At 34.6% G+C, this 26340-nt stretch overlaps 1 protein-coding gene across 1 annotated transcript in view; it reads right to left on the bottom strand.

The window, feature by feature from the left end:
* The window catches only part of svr (Carboxypeptidase D svr), a 74520-nt gene that overhangs the window by 4324 nt on the left and 43856 nt on the right, over window positions 1-26340 (bottom strand). The window contains exons 11-18 of the mRNA XM_072523749.1: window positions 22765-23007; window positions 16228-16419; window positions 14693-14935; window positions 13692-14122; window positions 10668-10930; window positions 9934-10287; window positions 3994-4269; window positions 667-828 (exon numbers count right to left, since the gene is read on the bottom strand). Of these exons, the coding sequence (XP_072379850.1) occupies window positions 667-828; window positions 3994-4269; window positions 9934-10287; window positions 10668-10930; window positions 13692-14122; window positions 14693-14935; window positions 16228-16419; window positions 22765-23007 (2164 nt within the window). The remainder of the gene's footprint in view (window positions 1-666; window positions 829-3993; window positions 4270-9933; window positions 10288-10667; window positions 10931-13691; window positions 14123-14692; window positions 14936-16227; window positions 16420-22764; window positions 23008-26340) is intronic.

Here is a 26340-nt window from a genome sequence, read left to right on the forward strand (position 1 = left end):
TCAAAACCTACATTTCGAAATACGCTACAGAATGGTCAAGTGCTACATATTGTCCATCTTGCTTTATGGCATGGAAACGTGGACTTTGAAAAAAACATCTATCAACAAACTTGAAGCATTTGAAATGTGGTCATTAAGAAGAATGATGCGCATACCTTGGGTGGATAGAGTTCGAAACGATGACGTACTTAAGAGAGCCGGCGTGGAAAGAGAACTTGTTAAATTAATTAAAAAACGCAAGATTGGTTACCTTGGGCACATATTATGAGGAGCAAAATATGGAATACCACAGTTAATCCTACAAGGGAAGATCGAAGGTAGGAGAGGAGCCGGCCGCAAACAATCATCCTGGTTAAGAAATATTAAAGAATGGACAGGAATACACAATACAGGCGAGCTGTGTCATGCCGCCAAGAACAGAATTCTAGTAATGAGATAGTCGCCTACGCACTTTGGTGTATGGCATGTTAAGAAGAAAACAGTTGAATAGTCTGAGAGAAATTAAATTATTGTTATTCCAGTAATCCTTCAAAGCCTCTTTAGAATTTAAAAGGAGTTGCCTATGTTCAAAAATGAATAGACATTCGTTATTCTTCTACGATACTAAATTGAAAATATTAAATATCGCGATAAAAGATACTACATATAAGAAATATTTGTACTTACTTAGAGGTGTCCTAAATATTTCGTCCTCTTTGGATTCATCTCTCAAATCATACTTAAAATCTTCATAAAAACTATGCTGCGAGATTGGTCCATAATCGTTCTTCCTTTTGCAGGCTTTGTAACATGCCAGTCCTAGTATCAATAGCCCGGTGCCAACAAAACCTTCAAAAATGAATAAGTTGTCAAAATATGTCGGATACTGCGAAAATCAATAAAAACCTACACCAGGAAAACCTAAACTATACACAAAAGTACATAATAGTATAATAGATACGGTAAAGATAAGGCATATAGAAACAATACGCTTATTAATAAATCAATCCAACTTGCAGTATATGCAGATGACATAAATATTATGAGTAGAACCAAAGCAACAGGTGAGAATACATATACAGAACTTAAATCACATGGTAAACAAATAGGGGTGTCAATAAAAACACAAAAAAGACTAAAAGAGTTTTAACTATAAGCTCCAGATTTCGAAGGCATCCACCCTCCACCCCGAAATCATACTCAATTGCGAGAAATACACAAAAACTTGGATATCACATTTCTTCACAAACATAATTCAAACGGCAGAGTCCCACGGGAATTCCAACACTCAAAAGTCATAGCAACACTAAAACCAGGTAAACCAGCTGAACACCCAAAAAGCTATCGACCAATTGCTCTACTATCTATAATGTATAAACTACTCGACTAATTTTTAACACAGACTAATTTTTAACAGAATAAGTCCAACAATCCTCAAAGCTATACCAATTGAGCAAGCAGGTTTTAGACCAAATCGAGGTTGCACAGACCAGGTGCTCTCTGTACTTACATAGAAGCCGGCTTTCAAAGAAAACTAAAGAGTTCTTCTGCGGTCATAGATCTGCCAGTAGCTTTCGACACCGTCTGGCAAGAAGGAATGATTTATAAACTCTTATGCACTATTCCTTGCAAATTCACCGCTAGATTAATAGAAAATATGCTCACCGATAGAGTATTTCAAGTAACTATAGGATCCGAAGTAAGCACCCACAGAAAACTCAAAAATGGTCTGCCACAAGGCTCGGTACTCGTACCACTGCTTTTTAGCCTTTGCATAGCAGACATGCCTACAACAACATCAACAAAGTTTGGCTATGCTGATAACTGGGCTTTATTAACCCAAACAAAGTCACCAGAAGAAGCTCAAGAGATTCTTACGGAAGACCTAAAGGTTATGGAAAATTACTTTCAAAAATGGAGACTTCGCTCCAATGCCTCCAAGACCGAAGTAACCTGCTGCCACCCAAACAACAATCTGACGTCAAGAACCCTTAACGGTCACTTTGATAACACACGACTCAACCACAATAAACATCCAAAATATTTAGGCGTGGCCTTGGACAGAAAGTTAAGATTTAGAGAACATTTAAGTGCAGTTGCCGAGAAGCTAAAAACCAGAAATAACATCATTCAGAAGCTCTGCGGCACAACATGGGAGGCATCAGCATCCACACTCAGGTCTTCAGGCTTAGCTCTTGTTTATTCAGTAGCTGAATACTTCGCGACAATATGGATGGCTACCAATGCTGAGCGACATTCCATCACCACATCTTCGCCGACTCAATCTGCTTACTAAAGAATATAACAAGATCCTTAACAACACTGCGCTGTCGATTATAACTATATAGAAGATGCAACCAAAAGTCGACTGCGCTCCAGAAAATCTCCAATACAAACTACAGAATCAGCCGCAGCCAGAGGGTTCAATATGATCACCAAATGGATCCATGAATGGTCGGCAGCTCAACCAAATACAGCCATACCTTGTATCACCTCCTGGATTTGACCTACCACGTAAGACCTGGTGCACACTTAACCGCATCAGAACTCAACATGGTCGATGTGCAGATATGTTGCACAAATGGGTTAAGCTACCATCACCGTCATGCAGGTGCGGCGAGGTCCAATCTATCAAGCGCATAACGGAGGAGTGCCACCAGCCAGCCTACGAAGGCAGTTCACAAGACTTCCTGTTTGCGACGATCGAGTCGATTAACTATATAAACAATCTCGACGTTTGCCTATAAACCGGGCATGATTTAAGTATTTTTATATAGAGTCAATTTTAACGTTTATTCTAATATTGTAGATGTGTCGAAATGTCATAAGCTAAATAAATTTTAACTATTCTTATTTGTATGACCTACTGATCCCAAATTCAATAAGGTTCTTCCTTAGACCAAGATAAACCGATGCACCAAGTTTTAAGAGTCTATTAGTTTTTCTTCCAGAGTTATAGCACACAAAGATGGAGGGACAGACGATACAACTTCAAGAAAGAGCTCTAGGATCTTTTTTTCCTCTCTGGAAGCCATCAGTTATACAACGGTCCTACTGCAGCCAATTTACTTATTGCACATATTTCATTAATTATTATATAATAGCAACTGCCCAATACCAAGTACCTTATAACTTCTAGAGACTTGCTATAGATAAGCTCGTCCGCCAACCTTTTATTTGGCCCTGGTATGTCTCGGGCTCTTGCATCAAGGCTTCGTCGAACAGCCGAACGTCGAAGTTCTTCCACAGCAGCAGTAAGTTGTGCTGTAGGTTCACGTGTAGGACTTTGATTGAGACCATTGAAACATATTTAACGCAGATATATTATCCGCCACTATGGTCGCCCTTTTCTGAAGCAGCCACCTATGGCAGTGCAGAGCGCCGATACCTTTTTAAAACTATGGAAGGACTACCAATCCAGTGTCGTACAAAAAACTTATATAAGGTAATTTTTTTTAATTTTACATAATATTTAACTAGCTAGAAATTGAAAATGCAATGTTTATTGCTTAAAAAAGAGCAATAATTGAAAAAAAAAGTTCAAAAGAGTCTTTCCTTTAAATTTTTTCGACTCCTTAGACATAACTTACAGCTTTTATATGAAACATATAAAGAAAGACTAAAGCTTTCAAACGCTCTTTGAAAAATTGAAATCGATCAATTAGTCGAGCCTGGGGCATTTTTTAAAAATATAGTAACAATCTTCTGAAAATGGCGTATAATCTTATAAAGTGTTATGTTTGATAATCTTCTGAAAATGGCGTAAAATATTATAAAGAGTTACGTTTGATACATTCAGATACTAAAAATTTAGTGTCTAGGAACTTGCGTAAGTTTACAAAAACTATTGGGATCGTAACTGAACTAAAATGGTAGAATGGACGAAAATATCTTATCCAGTATCATATAATCTACCTATACTATAAAACACTATTATTTAATATGTTTCCTTAACTGTGTTCACATACTATTTAAAATATACTACAAGTTAATGTAGATTAAATTAAAACTTACCTAATATGAAAACAAAAGCCAACCGTGGAATTCCATAGAAAGTCGAATCAACCTTTAATTTAACCATTACAACTGTTGGTAAATTGCTAACACCGCTTATAAACACTAATTTTACGTTCGGATAAAAGCCTAAAGCGTTAAATCTAACGGTATAGTTACCAGCTGGTAATGGAATTCCATATTTTCCAGATTGATCAACAGAAACCGTTAAATTTTTCTCGGTTATTGTAATTTTGGCCTTAACTATAGGATGGTTGGAATAATCCGAAACGTAGCCTGAAAATAAAATCATTTTATATATGCTTAATAGTTATCTATTCTACAAAATTCTTCTTATAATTCTACAAAAGTTTTAGTTTGTTTCCAAAAATCATGTACAATAATAACAAAGATTAATTTACAAAGCTTAAATATATACGATCATACTTCATCAAAAGACCGCATGTGTCGTGTTTCTTTCCTGAGATACTATACTTAGACTCATATTCAGATACTAAAACTTCCAAAACTGCACAAACAAGTGACGACAAAAAAATTAGCAGTTTGCCGTAATTTTAAATACTTTCGAAACGCAACAGAACAACAAATATATTAATCTACATAGTTTAATAATTACATATAAGTTTGATATGAAATTATATTAACATAAGTACTAAACAAAAGCTATACAACCATTACAGAGAAGAAATATTATAGTGTATGTAATTCTATATCAAATCATGTTGTTTTTATACCACTAAACGTTTCTTTTTGTATTGAAGATACTTTTATGTTAAATTATTTAGTCTTATCATTAAAACTGATGTAATATTAGTTAATCGTCTTCATTATCTGCTATCAGAAGTCAATCGTCTGCATAGGATACTATCTTTATTTGCTTGTTTCCCATTTGGCATTCTTTTTTTCTTTTTCACTTATTTTTTATTAAAATATTCAATATTATTAAACAAATATTAATGAAATTACAGACAGAAAGAACAAAACTCTTTGAATTAGCGAGTTTTGTTGTTTCTGTCTGAAATTTTACTTCAGTTTTTTTTCTTACCTACATAGTGCGGTAATAGTGTTATGAGTGTATGGTAGTATATAGTATATATGAACTATCTTCAAATCTGCAGAACGTAGGTAACAAGTAACCAGGGTGAAACTTCTTCTTCTTAACATGCCATACACCAAAGTGCGTAGGCGACTATCCCATTACTAGAATTCTGTTCTTGGCGGCGTGACACAGCTCGCCTGTATTATGTATTCCTGTCCATTCTTTAATATTTCTTAACCAGGATAATTGTTTGCGGCCGGCTCCTCTCCTACCTTCGATCTTCCCTTGTAGGATTAACTGTGGTATTTCATATTTTGCTCCTCTCAATATGTGCCCAAGGTAACCAATCTTGCGTTTTTTAATTAATTTAAAGAGTTCTCTTTCCACGCCGGCTCTCTTAAGGACGTCATCGTTTCGAACTCTATCCACCCAAGGTATGCGCATCATTCTTCTTAATGACCACATTTCAAATGCTTTAAGTTTGTTGATAGATGTTTTTTTCAAAGTCCACGTTTCCATGCCATAAAGCAAGATGGACCATATGTAGCACTTGACCATTCTGTAGCGTATTTCGAAATGTAGGTTTTGATTACATAGGAGCGGTCTGAATTTCACAAAAGCTTGTCTTGCCATTTGTATTCGGGTTTTTATCTCTTGTTGTGAATCCGATTGGTCATTGATTGTGGTGCCAAGGTATTTAAAAGTTTTCACGCGTTTTATGCGATCGTCACCTATGCATATTATCGGGTTTTCTGGAGGGTTTCTGCTAATGACCATATATTTCGTTTTCAAAATGTTGATTTTGAGGCCATATTTTTTACCTATGCTATTCACCCTATCAAGTAATAACTGCTGATCTTCCAATTTATCAGTTATAATCACTGTGTCGTCCGCATAGCGTAGGTTGCTAATTGGTATGCCGTTCACCTTAATGCCTAATTCCGTGTCTTCTAATGCTTCCGCAAATATATTTTCAACATATAAATTAAAAAGCATCGGAGAGAGTATGCAGCCTTGGCGGACACCTTTCCGGATTTCAAATTCATCCGTATATTGGTCTTGATCAATCCTCACCTTTGCCATTTGGTTCCAGTATAGATTCTGAATAATTCTGATCTCCTTCTGGTCAATGTTGGCCCTATGTAGTAGTTCCATCATGATATCATGTTTAACATTGTCAAATGCCTTCTCGTAGTCGATGAAGGTGAGGTAGACATCTTTTCGTTGATCTAAACAGTTTTGTATTAAAGTGTTCAACATAAAATTGCCTCTCTTGTTCCTAGTCCTCCCTTAAAACCGAATTGTGTTGACCCGCTAAGTTCTTCTAGTATCTTGTACATTCTTGAGTGTAATATCCTAAGGAAGAGTTTCAGCAAGTGACTCATTAAACTGATTAAGCGGTGTTCATTGCATTTTGTGGCATTAGCTGTTTTTGGGATCATCACAAAGGATGACTGCAGCCATTCTCGCGGAATGTAACCAGTATCATAATTCTATTGAACAGCTTTACCAAGATTTCGATATTCTCCTCGTCTAGTAGTTTTATTGCTTCTATATTAATTTCATCTGGACCTGTTGCTTTATGCATCTTTGTGGTTCTAACTGCATATTCTATTTCACTTCGCATTATTGATGGCCCTGATAAGTTTTCGGAAGGAAGTTTGCGCGTTGGTTATGTTGGTCTTTCGTCATTAAAAAGTCTTTCTGCGTATTCTTTCCACGCCATTGCTATCTCCTCTTCTGACTCTATGTATTCGTTTCTGTCGTTGCGTATTCTTGTTCTGTGCTGGCTTTTGTGTATATTCGATATTTCTTTGATCTTCTTTTGTAGTCCAAAACTATCTCCTTTTTCCTGCAATTGTTCTATTTCGTTGCACCTTTCCACCATCCAACGTTCTTTTGCTTTCTTAATTTTCTGGCGAATTTCTTTGTGTATCTGTTTGTATTTGTCTTGATTACGTTGTTGTTTATGTTGCCTTCGCTTTTCCATTAGATCCATAATTTCGTCCGTCATCCATTCGTTATGCTTTCTCTTCCTGATCTGTGTTTTAACTTCCCTGTTTACTGCCAGAATCGTTCCTTTAATATCATTGACCATCTTCGATATCATCATTTTGTTCTATTATTCGCATTCTTTCATTAATTTGATTTGCATAACTCTTCTTCAGATTTTCGTGAAACTAATATACTTTTATTAATTGGAACACCATACACATTATAATTTATTTCAAATTTAGATGAAGTTTATTTCACCAATATATTCAATTTAAGGTTTTATTACACTGTGTGTATGTGTGTGCGCGTGCGTGTATGTGTGTGAGAGAGAGCGAGAGAGAGAGAGTGAGAGTAGGGTGCCATTAGACAAAGAATATTTTTGCCACAGAACTTTGTTATAAAGATGTTCAAATGTTTATCTTATATTCACCTTAAAACTGAAGTAAAATATCAAATATAGATTTGAAACATTTTTCTTATGGCATATCTAGGTAAGTTAAATTGTAGTATTTTTTGTTCCCTCTGTATACTGATAATAAATGCTTCGTAAAATCTTCGAAACTGAATAAACATAATTTAAATATTTATTTAATACAGCCAGATTCTTCAAACGAGATAAGTAATGTCCTTTTATTTCGCTTTTCTCTATCAAAATTTTGACCAATCACAGGTAATCGCTCATTGTCAATCAGGCGTTAGGCTCGGAGAGAGAGAGCGTTTGGACGCTGGCAGAGAAGGAACCTAGGAATTTCACTTTCCGTTTGGATGTGGAGAAGCGACCTCGATCTAGAGATTTTGGTTCTCTAGCGGGCGAATAATTTCATTCGCAAGTCAGAAGGAAAAGAGTTAGTTAGTTCTCCTAATTTACTTAGTATGGATTTGAATATCAGATTAGTTAAATATATAAAGAAGGCAATATGATGTTTGGATTGTCTATCAGGACTTCAAGATTTTAATCGTAAAATTTTGGTACCTACAAAATATAAGACTGGTATAAATTAGTATCAATAAAAGATTCTTCAAGAGGAGGAAAGTTTTTTATTCTCCAGTAAGGATTTGTTAAACTTTCTCTCAAAAGTAAACCTATTTTGTGAACCATAGCTGTAATAAACGATCCGTATTTTATTAAATGTTTATTGGCTATCTGCCTACATATGTATAAAGGGTTCTACTAGAACTGCTTGGTTTAGTGAAGACATCATAGCTCCTAGACAAATTTTTATTAATTTAAATAATTGTATTCTAATTCTAATTGTATTCTGTCTCGCGTTAAGATATTTATGTGCATGTTAAACCATAAAATAAAGAATTCAGTAATTCATAATGGATCGTATGTAGAATCTATAAAACATTAAGGAAATATGTTGATCTGCGTTTCATCTGTTTTTGGAGACGAAATGATTTTCATATATTGTATGGTGTATTTTAAAAGGTTATTATTGACCATAACTTTTAAAATACCCAGTATAATGTGATAAAACCTTACGTTGGAAATATGGGCGATATAAGCTTAATCTAAATTTAAACTAATATATAGGGTGTTGGAAAAAGTGTATTGAAAACACGTATGTTTGATTCACCTTGGCAATATGTTACACCCTATAGACTTAAAAATAATTTTAAAATATCCCAAGTGAGAGTCCGCGTGAAAATAATTGCGAAATAGTTGACTATTAAGCCTAAGGAGAAAGTTTGGTGATAATATATCAGGTTGATAATGCTTGAGGGTATAGTAGAGTCGGAAACTCGGTAAGTTTAGTTTTTGGAGAATTACATTGTCAGAGATTCGAATTGCAACATGATTTGGGATCTAGCTGTATTCGGATGTCACTTTCGATATTTTGAACATGCTTTTGAAAGTTATGGAAGTCGTTGAGAGTTGTCAGAGGCTTTTAGAGATTGGAATCTATTTGTAATTGGTGTTACAAAGTTTTGTGACTCAGAATGTTGTCAGGAGCCACCAGACCTAGTTTATTCAGGCATTTAGACAGAAACTGGAATTTTCCAATGAAGAATTTCGCTCGTTTGTGATTACTGCGCCATCCTAGCCGACTCACTAGTGTAATAGTAGGTAGTTCCTTCAGATAAAGTGTCTTGTCTGATCCAGCAAGAAACGAGCAGAGTTCTAAGCTGATACCTATGTACGGTTACCACGTAGAGCTGTCAGTGACAACACTCTTCTGTCACTTTTTTTCTGTTCCGAGCATTAACTTAAAAGTTATTCAAGCTTGAAAGACCAATCTAATCTAGTGACATATTCTAACCTAACTGGTAAATTGAGCCCCCTACTCCTTATTTTACTTCTAAATTTATCCAAAACTGTAAGAACTCTTTTTTTGTTTATCGGTTCGTGATGCTATTTTTCTTGTAAGCTATTTTCGATGAATTAATTGTTTTACAAAGGATATACAGGTAGTGACTATTCCACCGGTTTCCACTAGTTTCAAATCGATCGGTCGATGGCTCTGGGATGTTTTAGTACGTTATTGCATTATCACTAAATTTAGAGAGAAAAGTGAGAGATAAAACTTTTAATGAAGAAGTTGGGAAAAATACTCTTTGTGTAACAAAACAAAATTATTTACTAAGAGCATATTATTTGTGGGGATAATTTAGTACCTGATTGGGATCTTTGTTGTCATTGCATAAGTAATAAAAGGATTTTTTTGATTGTTTCACTGTCTCACATTTCTCTTAATTATCGCAAAACCTTACTAAATTGAAATGATCTTAACAATGAATTACACATAGACTAATAAATAAATAATTAAGGCAAAGTAAACAAAATCGCCGTAAGTTATATTCACAAGTGAAATCAAAAATTGTCCCAGTCATTAAGAGCACATAAAACCAGTCAAAGCTTAAATAAAATATTTAGGATTAATCGTGGATAAATTCTATCATACCTCTTATGCCAGTGGTAACATCTCCAATAAACGGTTGATGTAAACTTTCATCTAAATGTACTCCAGGAATTTCTTTAATTTCTGATACCGTAGCTTGGTGGTTTTCAGTAATTTGTCCGAGGGTCTCTAGTACAACTTTAAGAACAGTAATATTTTGATCGGCCACAGAAACCGATATGTTCTGTGGTTCATATCCATGGCAAGATACTTCCAGAGTATATTTACCTTCCGGCAACATCATTTTAAAGGTGGCATTCTTCTTCGAAACTTCGTATAATTGAGAAACGCCTAATACTTTTATGGATGCATTCCTCATCGGTTCTCCTTCTTTATTTTCGATAACACCTTTCACTCCTAAAATTATATAAATAATCTATTGGTGATTGGATTAATTTTTTTTAATATATTATTTCATTGATGTACAATATAATTTCAGCAGTATCTACAAAATACTTTTAACACATTATGAAATACTGAAAATGAACTATGTCTCAGTTACCATTAATTTGATTTTTAATTAATTAATGATTACCGAATTAAGGGGCTGTCATTCCAAGTTTCCCAAAATTTTCCTATTAACTGTAAGAATTTATTGTTATTGATAGCACTTAAACTAATAAAATTATATAAATCTAAATTTCCATGCAGTAATAAATTCCTTCTCAATGAAAAAGTAAACTTTAATTTCACTTTTCAATCTTATATTGCAAAAATAGGAATTGTTACTAATGTACCTGTTACAGTAGAAGAAAGAACCCTCATAAGAGGTTGCAAAGAGTCCCTCCATACATACGGAATATTAGCAATAAAGGGATAGTCACAACAACTAACTTTCGCAGTTAACATAGGAATGCCGTACTCGTGGTAGAGATATTCGGTTAGTAAGGCATCGGTTCCTTTATTAGTAGATATGCAATTTCTGGGTACTTTTAAACTCGATGTATATTCATTCGCTAAAGACTTATATATTTGTACTTGATCTTGAGTAGTGGGATATCTAAAAAAATATATACAATAAACAAATATCTCAAACTTTATTTAACAAATAAAAATGAAACAAAATCAAATAAGTATCAAGATTTACCTATGGTAAATCAAAAAAATGTTATTGTATACAGGGTGTCCAGAAACTCTCCTGACAAACGAAGACCGGAGATTCCTCAGATAATTTTAAGACAATTTATCATAACTCACCTAGTCCGAAAATGCTTCCTAAGGGAGCTAAAGCTCTTTGAAGATGGCGCCTTGTAATTAGTTTTTTTAATACCTCCAAAACGCTTCTAATAGTTAATAATTCAACTCTGAAGGATAAATAATCGTACCAGTTTTCGTTTTTATAAATAGAAGCGTTTTTTTTTTTCATTTTTCAGAAAAAAAAACGCTTCTATTTATAAAAACGAAAACTGGTACGATTATTTATCCTTCAGAGTTGAATCGATTTGGCTAGGTCAACGGTTATTTTAACGCATAACTTTTTTGTCTTTAACTTTTAAACACTCATAATACTAGATTATTAAATTTTCATGTATGAGTTATGCGAAAATTAAAATCCAACAAACGGATAAAGATATACAGGAAAAATATAAATAAGACCAAATCACACAGCACGTCCTCTGAGAGACTGGAGTGTTGCTCGTAATTCTCACAACAATAGCCATTAAATATTTATCTATTGATAAAATCTTTTTCATTTTTGGCTTAAATACATCAAGCCTCTATTTCAGAGAGGTATACCGATTCTTTTTATTGTGAATGGTTTAAACGGTATATGAGAAGGTAACATGCAAACAACCTTAAGTCACACAAAAATCAAAGTTGAGTTAGATGTGACAATGCATTGTTCAGTTGTATTCTATCTGATTCATGCAAAAAAAATTATTTCGAATGGTAAAAGCTTGTTAAAAACCACCTTTACATGCAAAACAACGTATTTCCGCTATACTGGTCCATGCAAACCAGCTTATTCCCAACCAACCAATAGGAGCTCTGCAAGTGCCACTCACTGACTCAGTGAGTCTTACAAATTTGAGGTTACGTGAGGGTTTATTCTCTCTCAGTTTTTCGCCCTCCATGAAAAATTACTTATTTGTGACCTAAGCTTGTTTGCATTTTACTTCCTCATATATACAATAGACAGAAAATGCCAACATCTGCTAACGTCAGACAGCAATCTCTTTTTCTTGCCTTAAGTGACTAAAAACGCCATATCGGTATACAGTCGATATATATTTTTGGAAGAAGACACAAGCACTCGTAGTGTCTAACAAGTATTTAAATGTATCTCGTAAACGACTTAGAAAGTTTGAAAAAGGATCTCTGTGCGCTATTCTACCCGAGATTCCTCGCGAAATTAGTGGAAGCTGTAAGATCGAGCTGCAGAGCCGAGATTCCTCGCGAAATTAGTGGAAGCTGTAAGATCGAGCTGCAGAATTGCGGCATATATCTAGGCAAGTGATACCCATAGACCCAGCAGATTAGGTACGGGCAAATGTCTTATGAGCTCATGTATGATTCCTGGTAAAGGCCGGAGAAGAAAGACTTTCTTTGTGGGCGGACCATTATTAAAGGTACAATTTCGTAGTTTCAGTGTCCGGGCATTTACATTAGTTTAAGCATTACGTACACAGATAATTACCTTTTAAATCAGTGAACGAGCACCTATACAACTTAAGATTATTTAATAATTTCACACATGTGGGGCCGAATTACAAAATCCCTACAGAGAGATCAAAGGGAAGGGAACTATGGTCTACAATCACGAGACATTTAGTTTTCATTAGCTTTCTGTCGGCATACGAGCTCTGCTGGTAGTGTCCATCCATCCCTTAGCATCCATAGCTCGTGGAGCAAAATAGACCAACAAAAAAAATCAAAAAGGAAAAGAAGTTATCCTGAAACTATGAAACTGAAACCTGTTATAGTCTATAGTAATTATTCCTCATCCGAAGATTAAGAATAATTAATGAAAATCAAGTCAGCAAAGCTAACGAGCATGATCAATGTACCCACAAAATGCTCGACAGTAGACGCTAAAACCTATCCGAAAGCCGCAAACAGGTATAGAAGTATAATATACAAAAAATTTTTCACGGCGTCTACGAGATCAAACGACCTCTTCATCTACTATCTAAACTACAAGTCACAGAACATGCTTTAATAACCACTCAAAGAATTACACCTTGCAGATACACACGACTAATGTGCTTACACGACTTGCTGTGTATCTTAAACGATTTCCATTAAACACATAATAGAAATCCCGATGCAATTCAACGGAGACAAGAGGCAATCCTGCCCACTTGTCACATTAAAGTACATACTTAGGAATGTCTCTACACTAAAAATTTACTTGGAACACTATTCATTAGGAATTATTTACTTGGAACCAAAAAGACTTACGACTAAAAACAAAAAAGTTAAACTGGCTAAACAGATGCAAATCACAAATACAACCTATCTGCAGTTCTGGTTTTCACTGTACGTGAAATCAAATGTTAACTGTCTTTTTCGTTTCAAAGATACAACTTTAGAATCTGACATCTTAGACAAGAACTGAATATCTACTGGATCAATGAGAAAATGAAAAATACAGAACAAAATGTAAAATGACCGGAAAGGAAGAAGTAACTTATTCTAAATAATTTTTTCTTCCTATTTTTTAATCTACTAAATAATTTGTTTCTTGTAATTAAATTTACATCTGACAGATAAATTAAGATGTTATTAAAAAACAATAAGTATAAAAATGCAGTACTTACAAAATTCCACTAGAACCTCCTTCTATATTTAACACCAAATCAACTTTTTCTTCTAATAAGAAATGTTTAAAGGCATTAGCAACACTCTTTGTATCTTGATTATTGCTGTCCCTTCCATTAAAATTTAGCAATTGCTCACCGACTTGTCTAAAATCAGCAGAAATGTCATTACATAAAAATTTATCTGGTTTAGTGACTCCTAAAGATTCTCTGTCATAAACTCCCCATATTTTCTCGAACGCTTTGTCGACAACAGGTATGATATGTATCACAGCATTTGATAAGATTTTTTCTATTAAGACATCGTGGAATCGGTTTCCTTCCAATAAGTGACGAGCTAAATAAACGTTTAGTTCTCTGCCGATAGGTTGAGTTGCAAACAAATTACCTACTACGGCTATATGAAATTTGTTTTCATTATAATCTTCAACCTAAAACATTTATTGGCAATTAAATTAACGGGAAACTGTAAACAAAAAATTTACATTATTTACAATACTACATCCAATGAAAACAACGATATAAAATACTGATTGTGGATGGGGACATAAACACCCAGATAGGAAACGAGATATGCTACCAAGATTATACGAGTAAACCGCCTTCACGATGTTACTAATAACAATGGGTTAATACTTATTAGTATGGTATCTGCCAAATATATGATTGTGGGAAGCACATATTGTATTCAGAAGAATATCCTTAAACCAACTTGCATATCACCAAATGGAATCACCACAAACCAAATTGAACATGTTATAACAGACAGTAGCCACTTTACAAACCTAATGGATGTTGGAAGTTACAAAGACGCAAATATTGACTTCTCAAACCACTTCATAGTGGGAGACAAGTTTCGACAAAGAATTTCCAATGCCAAAAAAGAATGGGGCACTAGACAAATAAAATACAATTTACATATGCAAAAAAAGAAAACAATGAAAATAAATGAACAAGGACCTAGTCTATATAAAAAATATAAATCAAAAATGCATAATTACTTCTTTTGTGATTTTCAGTGAATGTATGGAAATAGAAATTAAATTATCTCCTCCTTGGAACGATGCTACTTCTGGATACCGGTTTTCCATATCTGCTAATATTTCATTAATTTCTTGGCTTGTATGATATTTTGGCTGAAACTGATTTTCGAGGACACCAAAATCGTATCCGCTTGCCCAATGTGAAGGGTCATCTTTCATTAAAGTAGCATTGTACTGAACATAACCACTTTCTGGAACAACCTGAAATAAAAGGTGAGAATGGTAAATAAAAGAACATACACTATCTCAAGATCAATAATATAAAATAACTCAACATTAACCTCTGAATATTTTTCTATAACTTTATTTTTACTACTTTTTCCTGGAAATAGTAAAATAATTTAGGGCAGTCTGGGTAAGGTTGTAACAGACTAATCAACATATGACTGATGACAAATTCCCACCGATATCACCTTCGTTATTGAAAGATCCACCTTCATTTAGCGCAGTAAGTCTAACTGTGCCCAAAAATGGAGCATCAACTAAACAGGCTACATCGCAGCCATTTACTAACAGACATTCACACATCACATTACGCCCAGCCAATCCTAAAAACTCAACATTTATTGACAGTCAAATATCAACACCACTTCTAACCTAGCTAGCCAAACACTGAATCTGGAACGAGACATCCCTCCTTGTGATACTGTTTTGCGTCAGCAATTAGAACCTCTTCCGTTTACAAGAAACCAGTCTGTATGCTATTTTAAGACATTACGCCCCTACCCAAAAAGCCCCTCTTAGAAAACTATAAAAGAGGTCGAAGAACCGAAAAGTCTGCGATCTCCATAAATACTCCTGAAAATGAAGCTGTATGAAGAGCGACAGAAACGGATAAAAAATAAACAAACGAAGAAAAAAGTACTTGAATAGGACTTTTCATCAGTCGCCATATTTTTCGTACAGACAGGTTTGACAATGACGTATAGTCGTATAATATATACAATATATATTATACATCATACGCTTTATTTATAAAATAATATATGTATTGTCTTTAAATGATTTAAAGCGTGACTAGACTTTCTTTGGTATTTTTTATATCAATTATCTATATTATTTATATTACTAACCTAACCTAAGATATTTTTTTACAAAATGTCTCTTCGAAAAAAATGGCTGACACTATTTTTTGATGAAAAGCCTTATTATCTAATGGAAAGATAAAGGCAAGGGGGAGGAAAAGCAAATAAAACGAAAACTGATACACCACCAGAATCATCATCCGAAGAATATTATTGTCTTCTTTGCTTAGAGACGTATTTAGCGAGTCAGTCTCGCGTATCATGTACTAATAGGGGTAGATACAAGTGCGATGGGTCTGGTTAAGAATTTATTTGGGTATATTTGGGTATATAAAATTTTGTATATGTGTGAAATAATATAAACAAGCTGTTTTATTTTAACATGTATAAATAAGCTGCTAGTTATATATAAAAAAATTTCATTATTTTACGCCATAGCAGTAATTGAGTAATAAAACTAGTTCTTACTATTTCAGAAGTATAACTTTCATATCCTCTAGCTGCAACTGTTAAATTATATTTTCCTGGCAACAGCAACCTCCAATAGTCTCCAAACTTAGAGGACTTAACAACGTGATCTATACCTTCCACTATAATTTCCGCATGTTCGATCGGATTTCCAATCGTACTGGTCACATAACCTGATACGCCTTTATGAACCTAAAATCAGAAAAATTTCATTATTAAATTATCCAAAACTTCTATATTGCCATCATCAGATTGTTCTTTTGGCTAATACAGTTCAAATTTTGTCTCCAGTCGATTGGTTATAATTTCACTATACAATTTGTATAGACGGTTAAGACATATTGAGCTGACAATTTTTATGGTTACTCTTTTGTGCAGGAGGATTGTAATTTAGATTACAATGTAAGGGGATTTTTAGACTACGCTGGTAGATATTAAATAGATCTTGTATTTTCCTTAATATCAAAGTGCTTCCGAGTTTGACGACTTCCATTAATCGTCTCCAAATACTTTTGTACTTTTACTGTAACAGACATCATGAAAAACAACTTAGGGTACAAACGAAATAACAAGAGGCAAAAATGGATGACAGAAGAAATACTATTACTAATGGAAGAACGACGAAGAGACAAGAATAACCAAGATGGCAGCAATATGTATGAAAACATTAACAGGCAAATAAAAGCAAAAATAAGAATAGCAAAAACTGAATGGCTTAAGCAACAATGTATCGATCTAGAACATTTACAACGACAGCACGACGACCGTAATCTACATAAAAAGCTTAAGGAGACTGCTAGAATATACAGAAAACGAATACCAACTACCATAGTTAATCAGGATATCCAGATAGTGCTGGGTGAAAAGGAGAAAATTAATATATGGGAAAATTATATCCAGGAGCTCTTCCATGACGAAAGACCCATGAGTGAAGTTTATACAGACGACCAGCTGACTGGCCCTTCAATCACCAAAGAGGAGATAGAAAAGGCAATATTGTATTCAAAAAACAATAAGGCACCAGGACCAGATGAAATCCCGTCAGAAATACTCAAATTACTGGATGAAAGGGGAATTTCAGCACTACACAAAATATTTAACTTAATTTATGAAACTGGCTGCTATCCTCAACAGTGGTTACGCTCTACCTTTATTCCCCTGTCCAAGAAAGGGATGCAATGCAAAAAGATGTGAGGATCACAGACTCATTAGCCTGATGAGTCACACTTTAAAGATATTCTTAAAAATACTACATCAAAGATTATACAAAAAATGTGAATGGGACATCAGTGACTCCCAGTTCGGGTTTAGGCAAGGTTTAGGAACACGAGAAGCAATAGTAGCAAGGTGCTGGTCCAAAATTGTTATGATCAGAAGAAGGATGTGTTCCTATGCTTTTTAGATTACCAAAAAGCGTTTGATCGTGTCCAACACCACAAGTTAATGCAGATCCTCAAGAAAGTTGATATAGACCAAAAAGACATAAGATGCATTGAAAACTTGTACTGGCATCAAACGGCACAGTTAAAAATAGACAATTCTAGATCCAAACCCATACATATAAAAAGGGGCGTTCGACAGGGATGAGTGCTTTCCCCTCTTTTATATATATATATATATAAGCGGGGATCCTACAGCTTCTGCCGCTTCCCGCATTTCGATCGCCATCTTTTTCTATCTCTCCAGGTGTCTTCATCAATGGCTCTATCTTTCATGGTTTCCATAACACCTTGTATCCAAGACTTGACTGGTCTTCCTCGTTTCCTTCTATTACTTGGATTGTATTCCATAGCTCTTTTTGGCCATCTGTTGTCGTCCATCCTCTGTACGTGTCCATACCATATTAACTGTCTAGTTTCTATTCTTTCAGAAGTTGTATGTACTCTATCTGTTTTTCTTCTAATTTCAGAATTAGGTATACGTTCTACTCTTGATATACGGCAAGCTCTTCTTAGGTAGTCCATTTCAACCGTGTCAACTTTTTTCTTTCCTTTTACTGTCATTTGCCAACATTCTGCTCCATATGTAAGAATGGGCTCTACAATTACTTTGTAGATAGTCATTTTAGTTCTCATAGTAGCTTTGTTGGACCAAAGTATCGAATTCAGAATTTGAACACTCTTCCTGCCTTGTTGCACTCTATAGTCTATATCTCGTTCCGTTGTTCCTTTACTGCAGATAATACTTCCCAAATATTTGTATTCGTAGCACCTTTTCATTTGTCTAATTTCCAAATCCGGGTCTTCGTCTTCATTGCCTATTCGCATATATTCTGTTTTAGACATATTCATACTCATCCCCCATTTTTCGTATTCATCTTTGAGCTTTCTAAGCATATAATCTGCATCTTCTTCACAGCTTGCAATTAGTACTTGATCATCTGCAAAGAACAGCGTTGTCAGATAATGGTTGTTAAGCTTCAACCCCATTCCCGCACATTTTTGTCTCCACTGGTGCAGTGCTTCTTGGATATATATTTTGAATAGGGTGGGGGAAAGACAACATCCTTGTCTCAAGCCTTTCGTTACTGTAAATACCCTTGAGAAAGTATTTCCTGTTTTTACAGTGCTTTGAGGACATTTATAGATGTTCAGTATTGCTTTTAGATATGTTTTACTAAGGTCCGTTTTCGTCAAGACACTAAATAAGAGTTTTAAAGGAACTGTATCATACGCCTTCTCCAGATCTATAAATACCAGATGCGTAGGGAGGTTTCGAGCTGTTCGTTTTTCAATTACTTGTTGAAGGGTAAATGTGTTGTCCACGCACGATCTTCCTGCTCTGAAGCCGCTTTGTTCTTCAATTTCTTTATACTCCTCTTCTATTCTTCTTTTCAATATACGACCATATAACCTTCCCAGCGAGCTAGTTACGCTAATGCCTCTATAATTTCCGCATTCTTTTCTGTCTCCCTTTTTATAAATGGGGCTAATGTGGGCCAAATTCCAATCGTCTGGAATCGTTTGGCCTTCAATTAAGCATTTATTAAAAATATTCACTATGCTTTCCAAAAGAGCATCCGGTCCATGTTTCACCAACTCGATGGGAATGTCTCCAGGCCCGGGTGCTTTTCCATTTTTCATTTGTTTCAATTCTTTTTTCAGTTCTTCTTTGTTTATCTTATGCACCTCTGAGTTTTCTGTCATTGAGATATGGTCAGGTCTTTCCATAAATTCGTGCCTACTTTCTGTTAATAGCGTTTCGTAATATTTTTCCCACTTTTTATTTTGAATCAGGTTTATATTTCCCTCATCTTTTCTTTCTTTTCTAATACTTTTTATGAATTTCCAAGCTTGTGTCATTTTGGTTCCTCCTAAGCATCGGTCCATCTCTTCGCATTTCTCTTCCCACATTTCGTTTTTTCTTTTAGTGACTTCCTTCTTTGCTTCCCTGTTGAGTCTGCTGTAAATTCTGCGGTCTTCTGAGTCTTTCGTGGATAGCCATGTTTGATAAGCTTTTTTTTTGTCTTTAATTAATTTTCCTACTTCTTCGTTCCACCACTCAGGATTTTTTCTTTTGTCAGCTTCTTCGTACCCCAATGCCTCTTTGGCCGCCTGATGAATGCAATTTTTTATATCTTGATATTCTTTTTCGGCTGTTTCTCTTCGAGTTAAGTGAGTTAGTTTTGAGGCTAGTCTAAGTTTGTAGAGGAATTGTACTGATTCTTGTTTGAGGCTATCAATATTATATCTTATCTTTGTGGAAGCTGCTACATTCTCCTGTTCAATTTTGTTCTTGTTTACTTTCCTGTAGTGTATGGTTATTTTTGCGACCACCATATAGTGGTCAGATCCGCATTCGGCACCACGATACACCCTTACGTCATTTGTTTGGAGCCTTTTGTTTTCTGGTTGGATGAGATAGTCGATTATAGATTTTATCTTTTTCTTTGGTTGTTCCCAGGTAAATTTATGTATATCTTTGTGCTGATAAAATCCATTCATTATTTTAAGCTGTAATGTTTCACAAAGATCAATGAGTCGCTCTCCGTTGTTGTTTATTTTGTCTTCACCATATCTTCCTACCACATTGTCTTGTAATTTTTTGCCTACCCGAGCAATGAAATCTCCTAATAGGCATATTTCTTTGGATCGGTTTACATGAGTCAACACGTCAAGCAATTTGTCATAGAATTCATCCTTAACTTTTGTATCAGAATCGTCACTAGGAGCATATACTCCTATTATAACTATCGTCTCCCCATGTTTCTCAAGATCCATCATAATGATCTGCTCGTCTATCTCTTCCCAACTCTTGATATTGTTTTTGAGTTTTGTATGCACGGCTATAGACACACCTCTTTTTGCTCTTAATGATTTTTCAACTCCACTGTATAAATGAATATAGTCGTTCTTGATTTCATTTCCCTTTCCTTTCTTTTTTGTTTCTGTAAGAACGCATATGTCTATTTGTTGTCGTTCTAATTCTTGAAAAACTTCAGTTTCCTTGGTTCTTAGACCTTGTACATTCCCCTCTTTTATTTAACATTTATTCGGAAGCCATATTTCAAGAGTCTTTGGAGGATGCAAAGATGGGAATCAAAGTGAATGGAGTATTGATCAACAACATACGATATGCTGATGATGGTGTCTTAATTTGTGACAACATAGTCGATCTTCAACAACTTGTCACTATAATCGGAGAATACAGTAAGCGAATGGGATTAGAGATTAATACCAAAAAAACCAAATTTATGATCATCTCCAGAAACTTGGATGCACTTGAAAAACTCCACCATAACACTGAATACTAAGTCCATTGAAAGAGTGAGTAAATTTAAATACCTGGGATCGTGGCTTTTTGAAGACTGGGCATCGGACAGGGAAGTAAAATGTCGCATTGAGCAAGCTCGACAAGCTTTCGTAAAATTTAAGAAGGTACTGACTTGTTCAGAGTTCGATCTTCAACTGAGACTAAGGTTTACTAAGTGCTACGTGTGGTGAGTGCTGTTATATGGCGTAGAGGGCTGGACACTCAAAACGAGGGATATAAACAGATTAGAAGCTTTCGAAATGTGGCTCTATCGCCGTATCCTAAAAATACCATGGACCGCGAAAATCACAAATATAGATAAAATCCACAAGGAAAATAATTCCTGTAGCTGGCTGTATACCACGTATAACAAAAGAGGTTAGTCTTTGTATGTGGGTATATTTTATTTTATAAAAACCCTTAAAAGGGCAACATTACAAGCACGAACGTTTTCGGAACAACTGTTCCATCATCAGGTTAAAATTCAGGTTAACATGCCTGAGCCACCAAAATATTTGGGTAAAAACCCTTTAAAATGAAAAATGTTACCAAAGATTGTACATGATGTTTATAATATTATATGATGTTTAATATTTTAATTAGATTTTACTTCAGGTAACATACACCCATGCTTAAGTGAGTTCCAGTGTCCGGAGAGTAAACCTCTTCAAACGGACTACGGTTGGCAACTGAACTGTTCAGTTGCCAACCGTAGTCCGTTTGAAGAGGTTTACTCTCCGGACACTGGAACTCACTTAAGCATGGGTGTATGTTACCTGAAGTAAAATCTAATTAAAATATTAAACATCATATAATATTATAAACATCATGTACAATCTTTGGTAACATTTTTCATTTTAAAGGGTTTTTACCCAAATATTTTGGTGGCTCAGGCATGTTAACCTGAATTTTAACCTGATGATGGAACAGTTGTTCCGAAAACGTTCGTGCTTGTAATGTTGCCCTTTTAAGGGTTTTTATAAAATAAAATATACCCACATACAAAGACTAACCTCTTTTACAAATATAGATGTCCTTAAAAGAATAAACCAAGAACGCCAACTTTTCGAAACCATCAAGAAAAGGAAAACGGCGTATCTAGGTCACACCATGCGAAATGAAAAATAACAGTTCCTCCAACTTATAATCGAGGGTAAAATTAAAGGCAAAAGAAGAATGGGACGCAAGAAAATGTCCTGGCTCCGAAACATAAGGTAATGGACAGGGATTAACGACATACAATCTCTGATACATATTGCAAGAAATAGAGAATCAATGGAAAATGTGATCGCTAACATCCATTAGTGGATTTGCATCTGAAGAAGAAGAAGAAATACTTTTTGTTTTTTATTTTTTGAGTGCGTATTGTATTTAGTCGTGGGTAATGTCTGATATATCCTCATATCCTTGGCTTTGTACATTTTGTCTGTGAATCTGGTTTATGTTAACAGTCGTTTGTTATACAAACCATGTAGTATAGAATACCGTTTAATTAGTATAAAACAATATTTACAACATGAATCTGTAATCTATCGTAGAGCACCGACTGGACAGTCAATATTACGAAAACGTCATATTAAAAAAGCAGTTCCTAGATGTTCATTCTCAACAGGATCTGCTGCCCATCACTAATTTGCTTCCTTTTACAAAGGATTGTGTTCTCCTCGCTTCAAACTCAAAGAAAAATTGTTTTGGGAATTTCTAAAAGTGTTAACACCTTTTCAATATTGTCTAATAACCTAAAGCATTAAAAAAATATATATGTTACTTGCCAAAAATAATTACCTCTTCCATATAAGACAGCAACGCTTCTTTATTGTCCAACCAATATTGCGGCATATCTTCAGCTTTTGGATATTTATAACAACCTATTTCTAAGGTAACTTCCATACATCCAGCCACTAAATAGTTCCAATCTTGCATACCACCCGTAATCGAATACCATTTTGCCCCATTTGTGATACCTCCTGAAAATGTCTCGTTCGGAAACATAGGACAAGCGATACCATTATGCATAGATTTGTGAGCCTAAAGCAATTATTAAGTATTATATTATATTTTGTAGACCAAAGATAAAATGCTCAAGATGTCAATCTTATGTATGTAATATATGGTTAAATTATTTATATTCATACTTAAGAGGGATATTACTGAATAATTGAAGGGCTGAGTGGATGAAGGAGGTATGTAACATTGTTACAAAAATCTAGTTATTCTCGTAGATGAAGGAGGTATGTGTTAATATGTTTTGTGGAACTAACAGTAGCACTCTAAGAGCCATATTAAGAGAAATACTAATGTCCAGAAGGAGGTATGTATCAACAACTACTTATATTTGTAGTGGATGAAGGAGGTATGAAACATAAATAGCACATACCTCCTTCTTCCACTAGTGTCCTGATCAAGTTCTGTAACATACCGCCTTCATGCACGTAACAGCTAGCTGTGAATGAGCTGTTCACCATTTGACAAAAACGATTGTTGTGATTAACACGTGTTTTGCGAATTTAAGTTGTGTTAAGTAATATTGCTCACATTGATAATTGAAATGACTTCAAGGGGAAAGATAATGTTACAGTTAGCTTTAAATGATAATATTTTAACTGCCAGCGAGAGTATTGACAAAAATATAATACAAACCATGAAAAATGAGAATTCTAACCTACAAATGCCAATTTCATCAACAAGTAGTGACTATTCTACAGGCAAGAATGAAGTTCGCCAAGAAGAATGTAAGTATCTTTTTTATAAAATATGAAATTCACGTAGGAATATTTTGTTATATTCAATGGTACCTATTTTTTATTGTTATAGGGAAAGTGCCATATACTTTCACAATGTGTCCAAGTGTTAACTTGGAGGTAAACAGTTCTGCTCTGACTTCAAATGTATAGTTTAATATCTTTTGTTTTTTTAATCAAACAGATATTCGAAATTACAAGTAATACTACAGTTTTCCTTATGTAAAAACTGACATTAATTAAAATTAAAAAATCTAACAAAATATTTCCAACTGTTATTATTATGAATATGGAAATTAACAAATTTGGCAAAAGTTTTATGTCATGACTTGGTCAACTGTTTTGTTATGATTATTATGTAATTTGTCATAGCAAGACACGACTTATAATGTGCTAAGGGTAGATTAAGGGCCTTATAACTACTTCAGTAAATTGACTATATCTTTTGTTTTTCAGATGATGGAGAAGACAATAACTACGATTCAAGCTGCGATACCTTATTCGGGGACAACTCTAGTGATGAATACGTGCCAGATCCGGAAGATTACATCAACTCATCATCAGACAACGAGATTGATAATGAGATGGTAGATGCACAGAGTAATAATGAACCGATGGAAGAAGAGAATGATATACTAATGGAGGATAATAACATACTAGTAAGTCAGGCAAAATCTAATGAAAATATTGTTGGACAAAATGAAAAAGAGCATATATTGCCTACAGTCCATCGCAAAAAGAAACATTTCCAACCAAAAATAAAAGTAAGTAGAAAAAGGCAACGAAATGTTGATGAATGGAATAAACGAAATGCTACACTCTGCAGGCAAAGAGGAGAGGCCTACAAAAATTATAAAGGTGAGTTGAAACCTGCTAAGAATATTGTCAAAGGTACTAATTTATGCCCCGAAAAGTGTCGCCGACAGTGTTCCCAGGTATTTACAATTGAAGACAGGGAAAAAATTTTGTCATCGTGGTACAAACTGGATATAAATGCTAAAAACTCTTTTCTGTATAATAGTATCAAAATAATCCCCACACACCGACAAAGAACTGGAGCTTTAAAACACAAGACCGCCTCATTCCAATATAACGTAATATACGGGGCAAAACAATCTATTACATGTAAACGAGCTTTTGTTTCGTTATACAACATTAGCATGAAGAAGGTTGACTTAATCCAAAAGCAAATTAAGATGGGTTTAGCTGCTCCTCTACCAGACAAAAGAGGAAAACACTCAAATAGACCCAATAAAATTCAAGATGATGTTGTAGCTTATAAAATCCAGCATATTTCAAGTTTCCCTTCAGAATTATCTCATTATTCAAGAAACTGCAATATCCATAAGAAATATCGTTTGGACACCCGAAAAGTGACACTTACAGCACTTGCGATTCTGGTGCTGCAAATGAGGAACATATTGAAAATTATAAAGCAGCGTTTGAGGCTCAGAATATCGACAGGGAACTAGCCAAAAATTCAGATGGTGTTGCATATATGACATTCGACCTCCAACAAACGATGCCGTTGCCTAGACTCGGTACTTCTAAAGCATTTTACCTCCGCCAAATGTGGTTCTATAATTTAGGCATACATATTATAACTAAAGAAGTTGATAAAACCATTTTTTGTACATGGACTGAAGACCAAGCATGCAGGGGTAGTAGTGAGATCGCTAGTTGTCTTTTAAGAACCATTGAAGTTGAGCTGGCACTTAAACAAAAAAATCATTTAATTATTTGGACAGATTCGTGTGCAGGGCAGAACAAAAATTTCGTAATTGTGTGTGTTTATGAGTAGGTATCTTATACAAAAAGGAATATTCCAAATAATCGACCATAAGTTTCCTGAAGTAGGTCATTCCTACTTGGATTCAGACCGGGATTTTGGCCGAATTGAAAAAAGATTAAGGAAACATCAAACTATTTGTACTCCACAACAATACCGTGAAATTATTGCATCTGCCAATAAAAAGAATAATATGGTTATTGATATGCAACATCATTTCAAAGACACCGAGAACCTTCTAAATGAAATGCAACTGATGAATAGAAAAAAAGATGTTCTAAATGAAAAAGTATATTTCCGTGATGGCATTAAATGGATCCGTGTAGATACCTATGGGTCCTACCTCTTCAAGGAGAGTTTCGATTATGGTACTCCTTTTAAAAAAGTCAATATTTTTAAAAATTTGAAAAAGCCCTCCACACTTTCCGAAGATTTTGACATTCCAAGACTTTTCAGGAAAACCGGTGCACTATCAAAAGAGAAAATTGATAACTTAACACAACAACTTCCCTTCATTCCAGAACAACACAGGTGGTTCTATGAGCTTATTTTGCGTGAAAATAATGAATAAACTTAAGGGGTGACAATTTTCGATATCCTTGGTGTTATTAAAATATGTATACGTATTAAAAATAAATATTATTTTGAATATCTACACAACAGTATTTTCAATTGTATGCATATAACCTGTTTTATCCTTTAGACAAAGATGAAATATACAAAATATTTGTGGAAGAACGAGGTATGTACACAACATCTTTTTTTTTGTCTGGTAAGCAGATATTTAAACATTTTCTCAACTTCCATTTTAATTTCACCACTCATGAGAAC

The sequence above is a fragment of the Diabrotica undecimpunctata genome, chromosome 2, assembly GCF_040954645.1.
Source record: "Diabrotica undecimpunctata isolate CICGRU chromosome 2, icDiaUnde3, whole genome shotgun sequence".
Taxonomy (NCBI): Eukaryota; Metazoa; Arthropoda; class Insecta; order Coleoptera; family Chrysomelidae; genus Diabrotica; species Diabrotica undecimpunctata.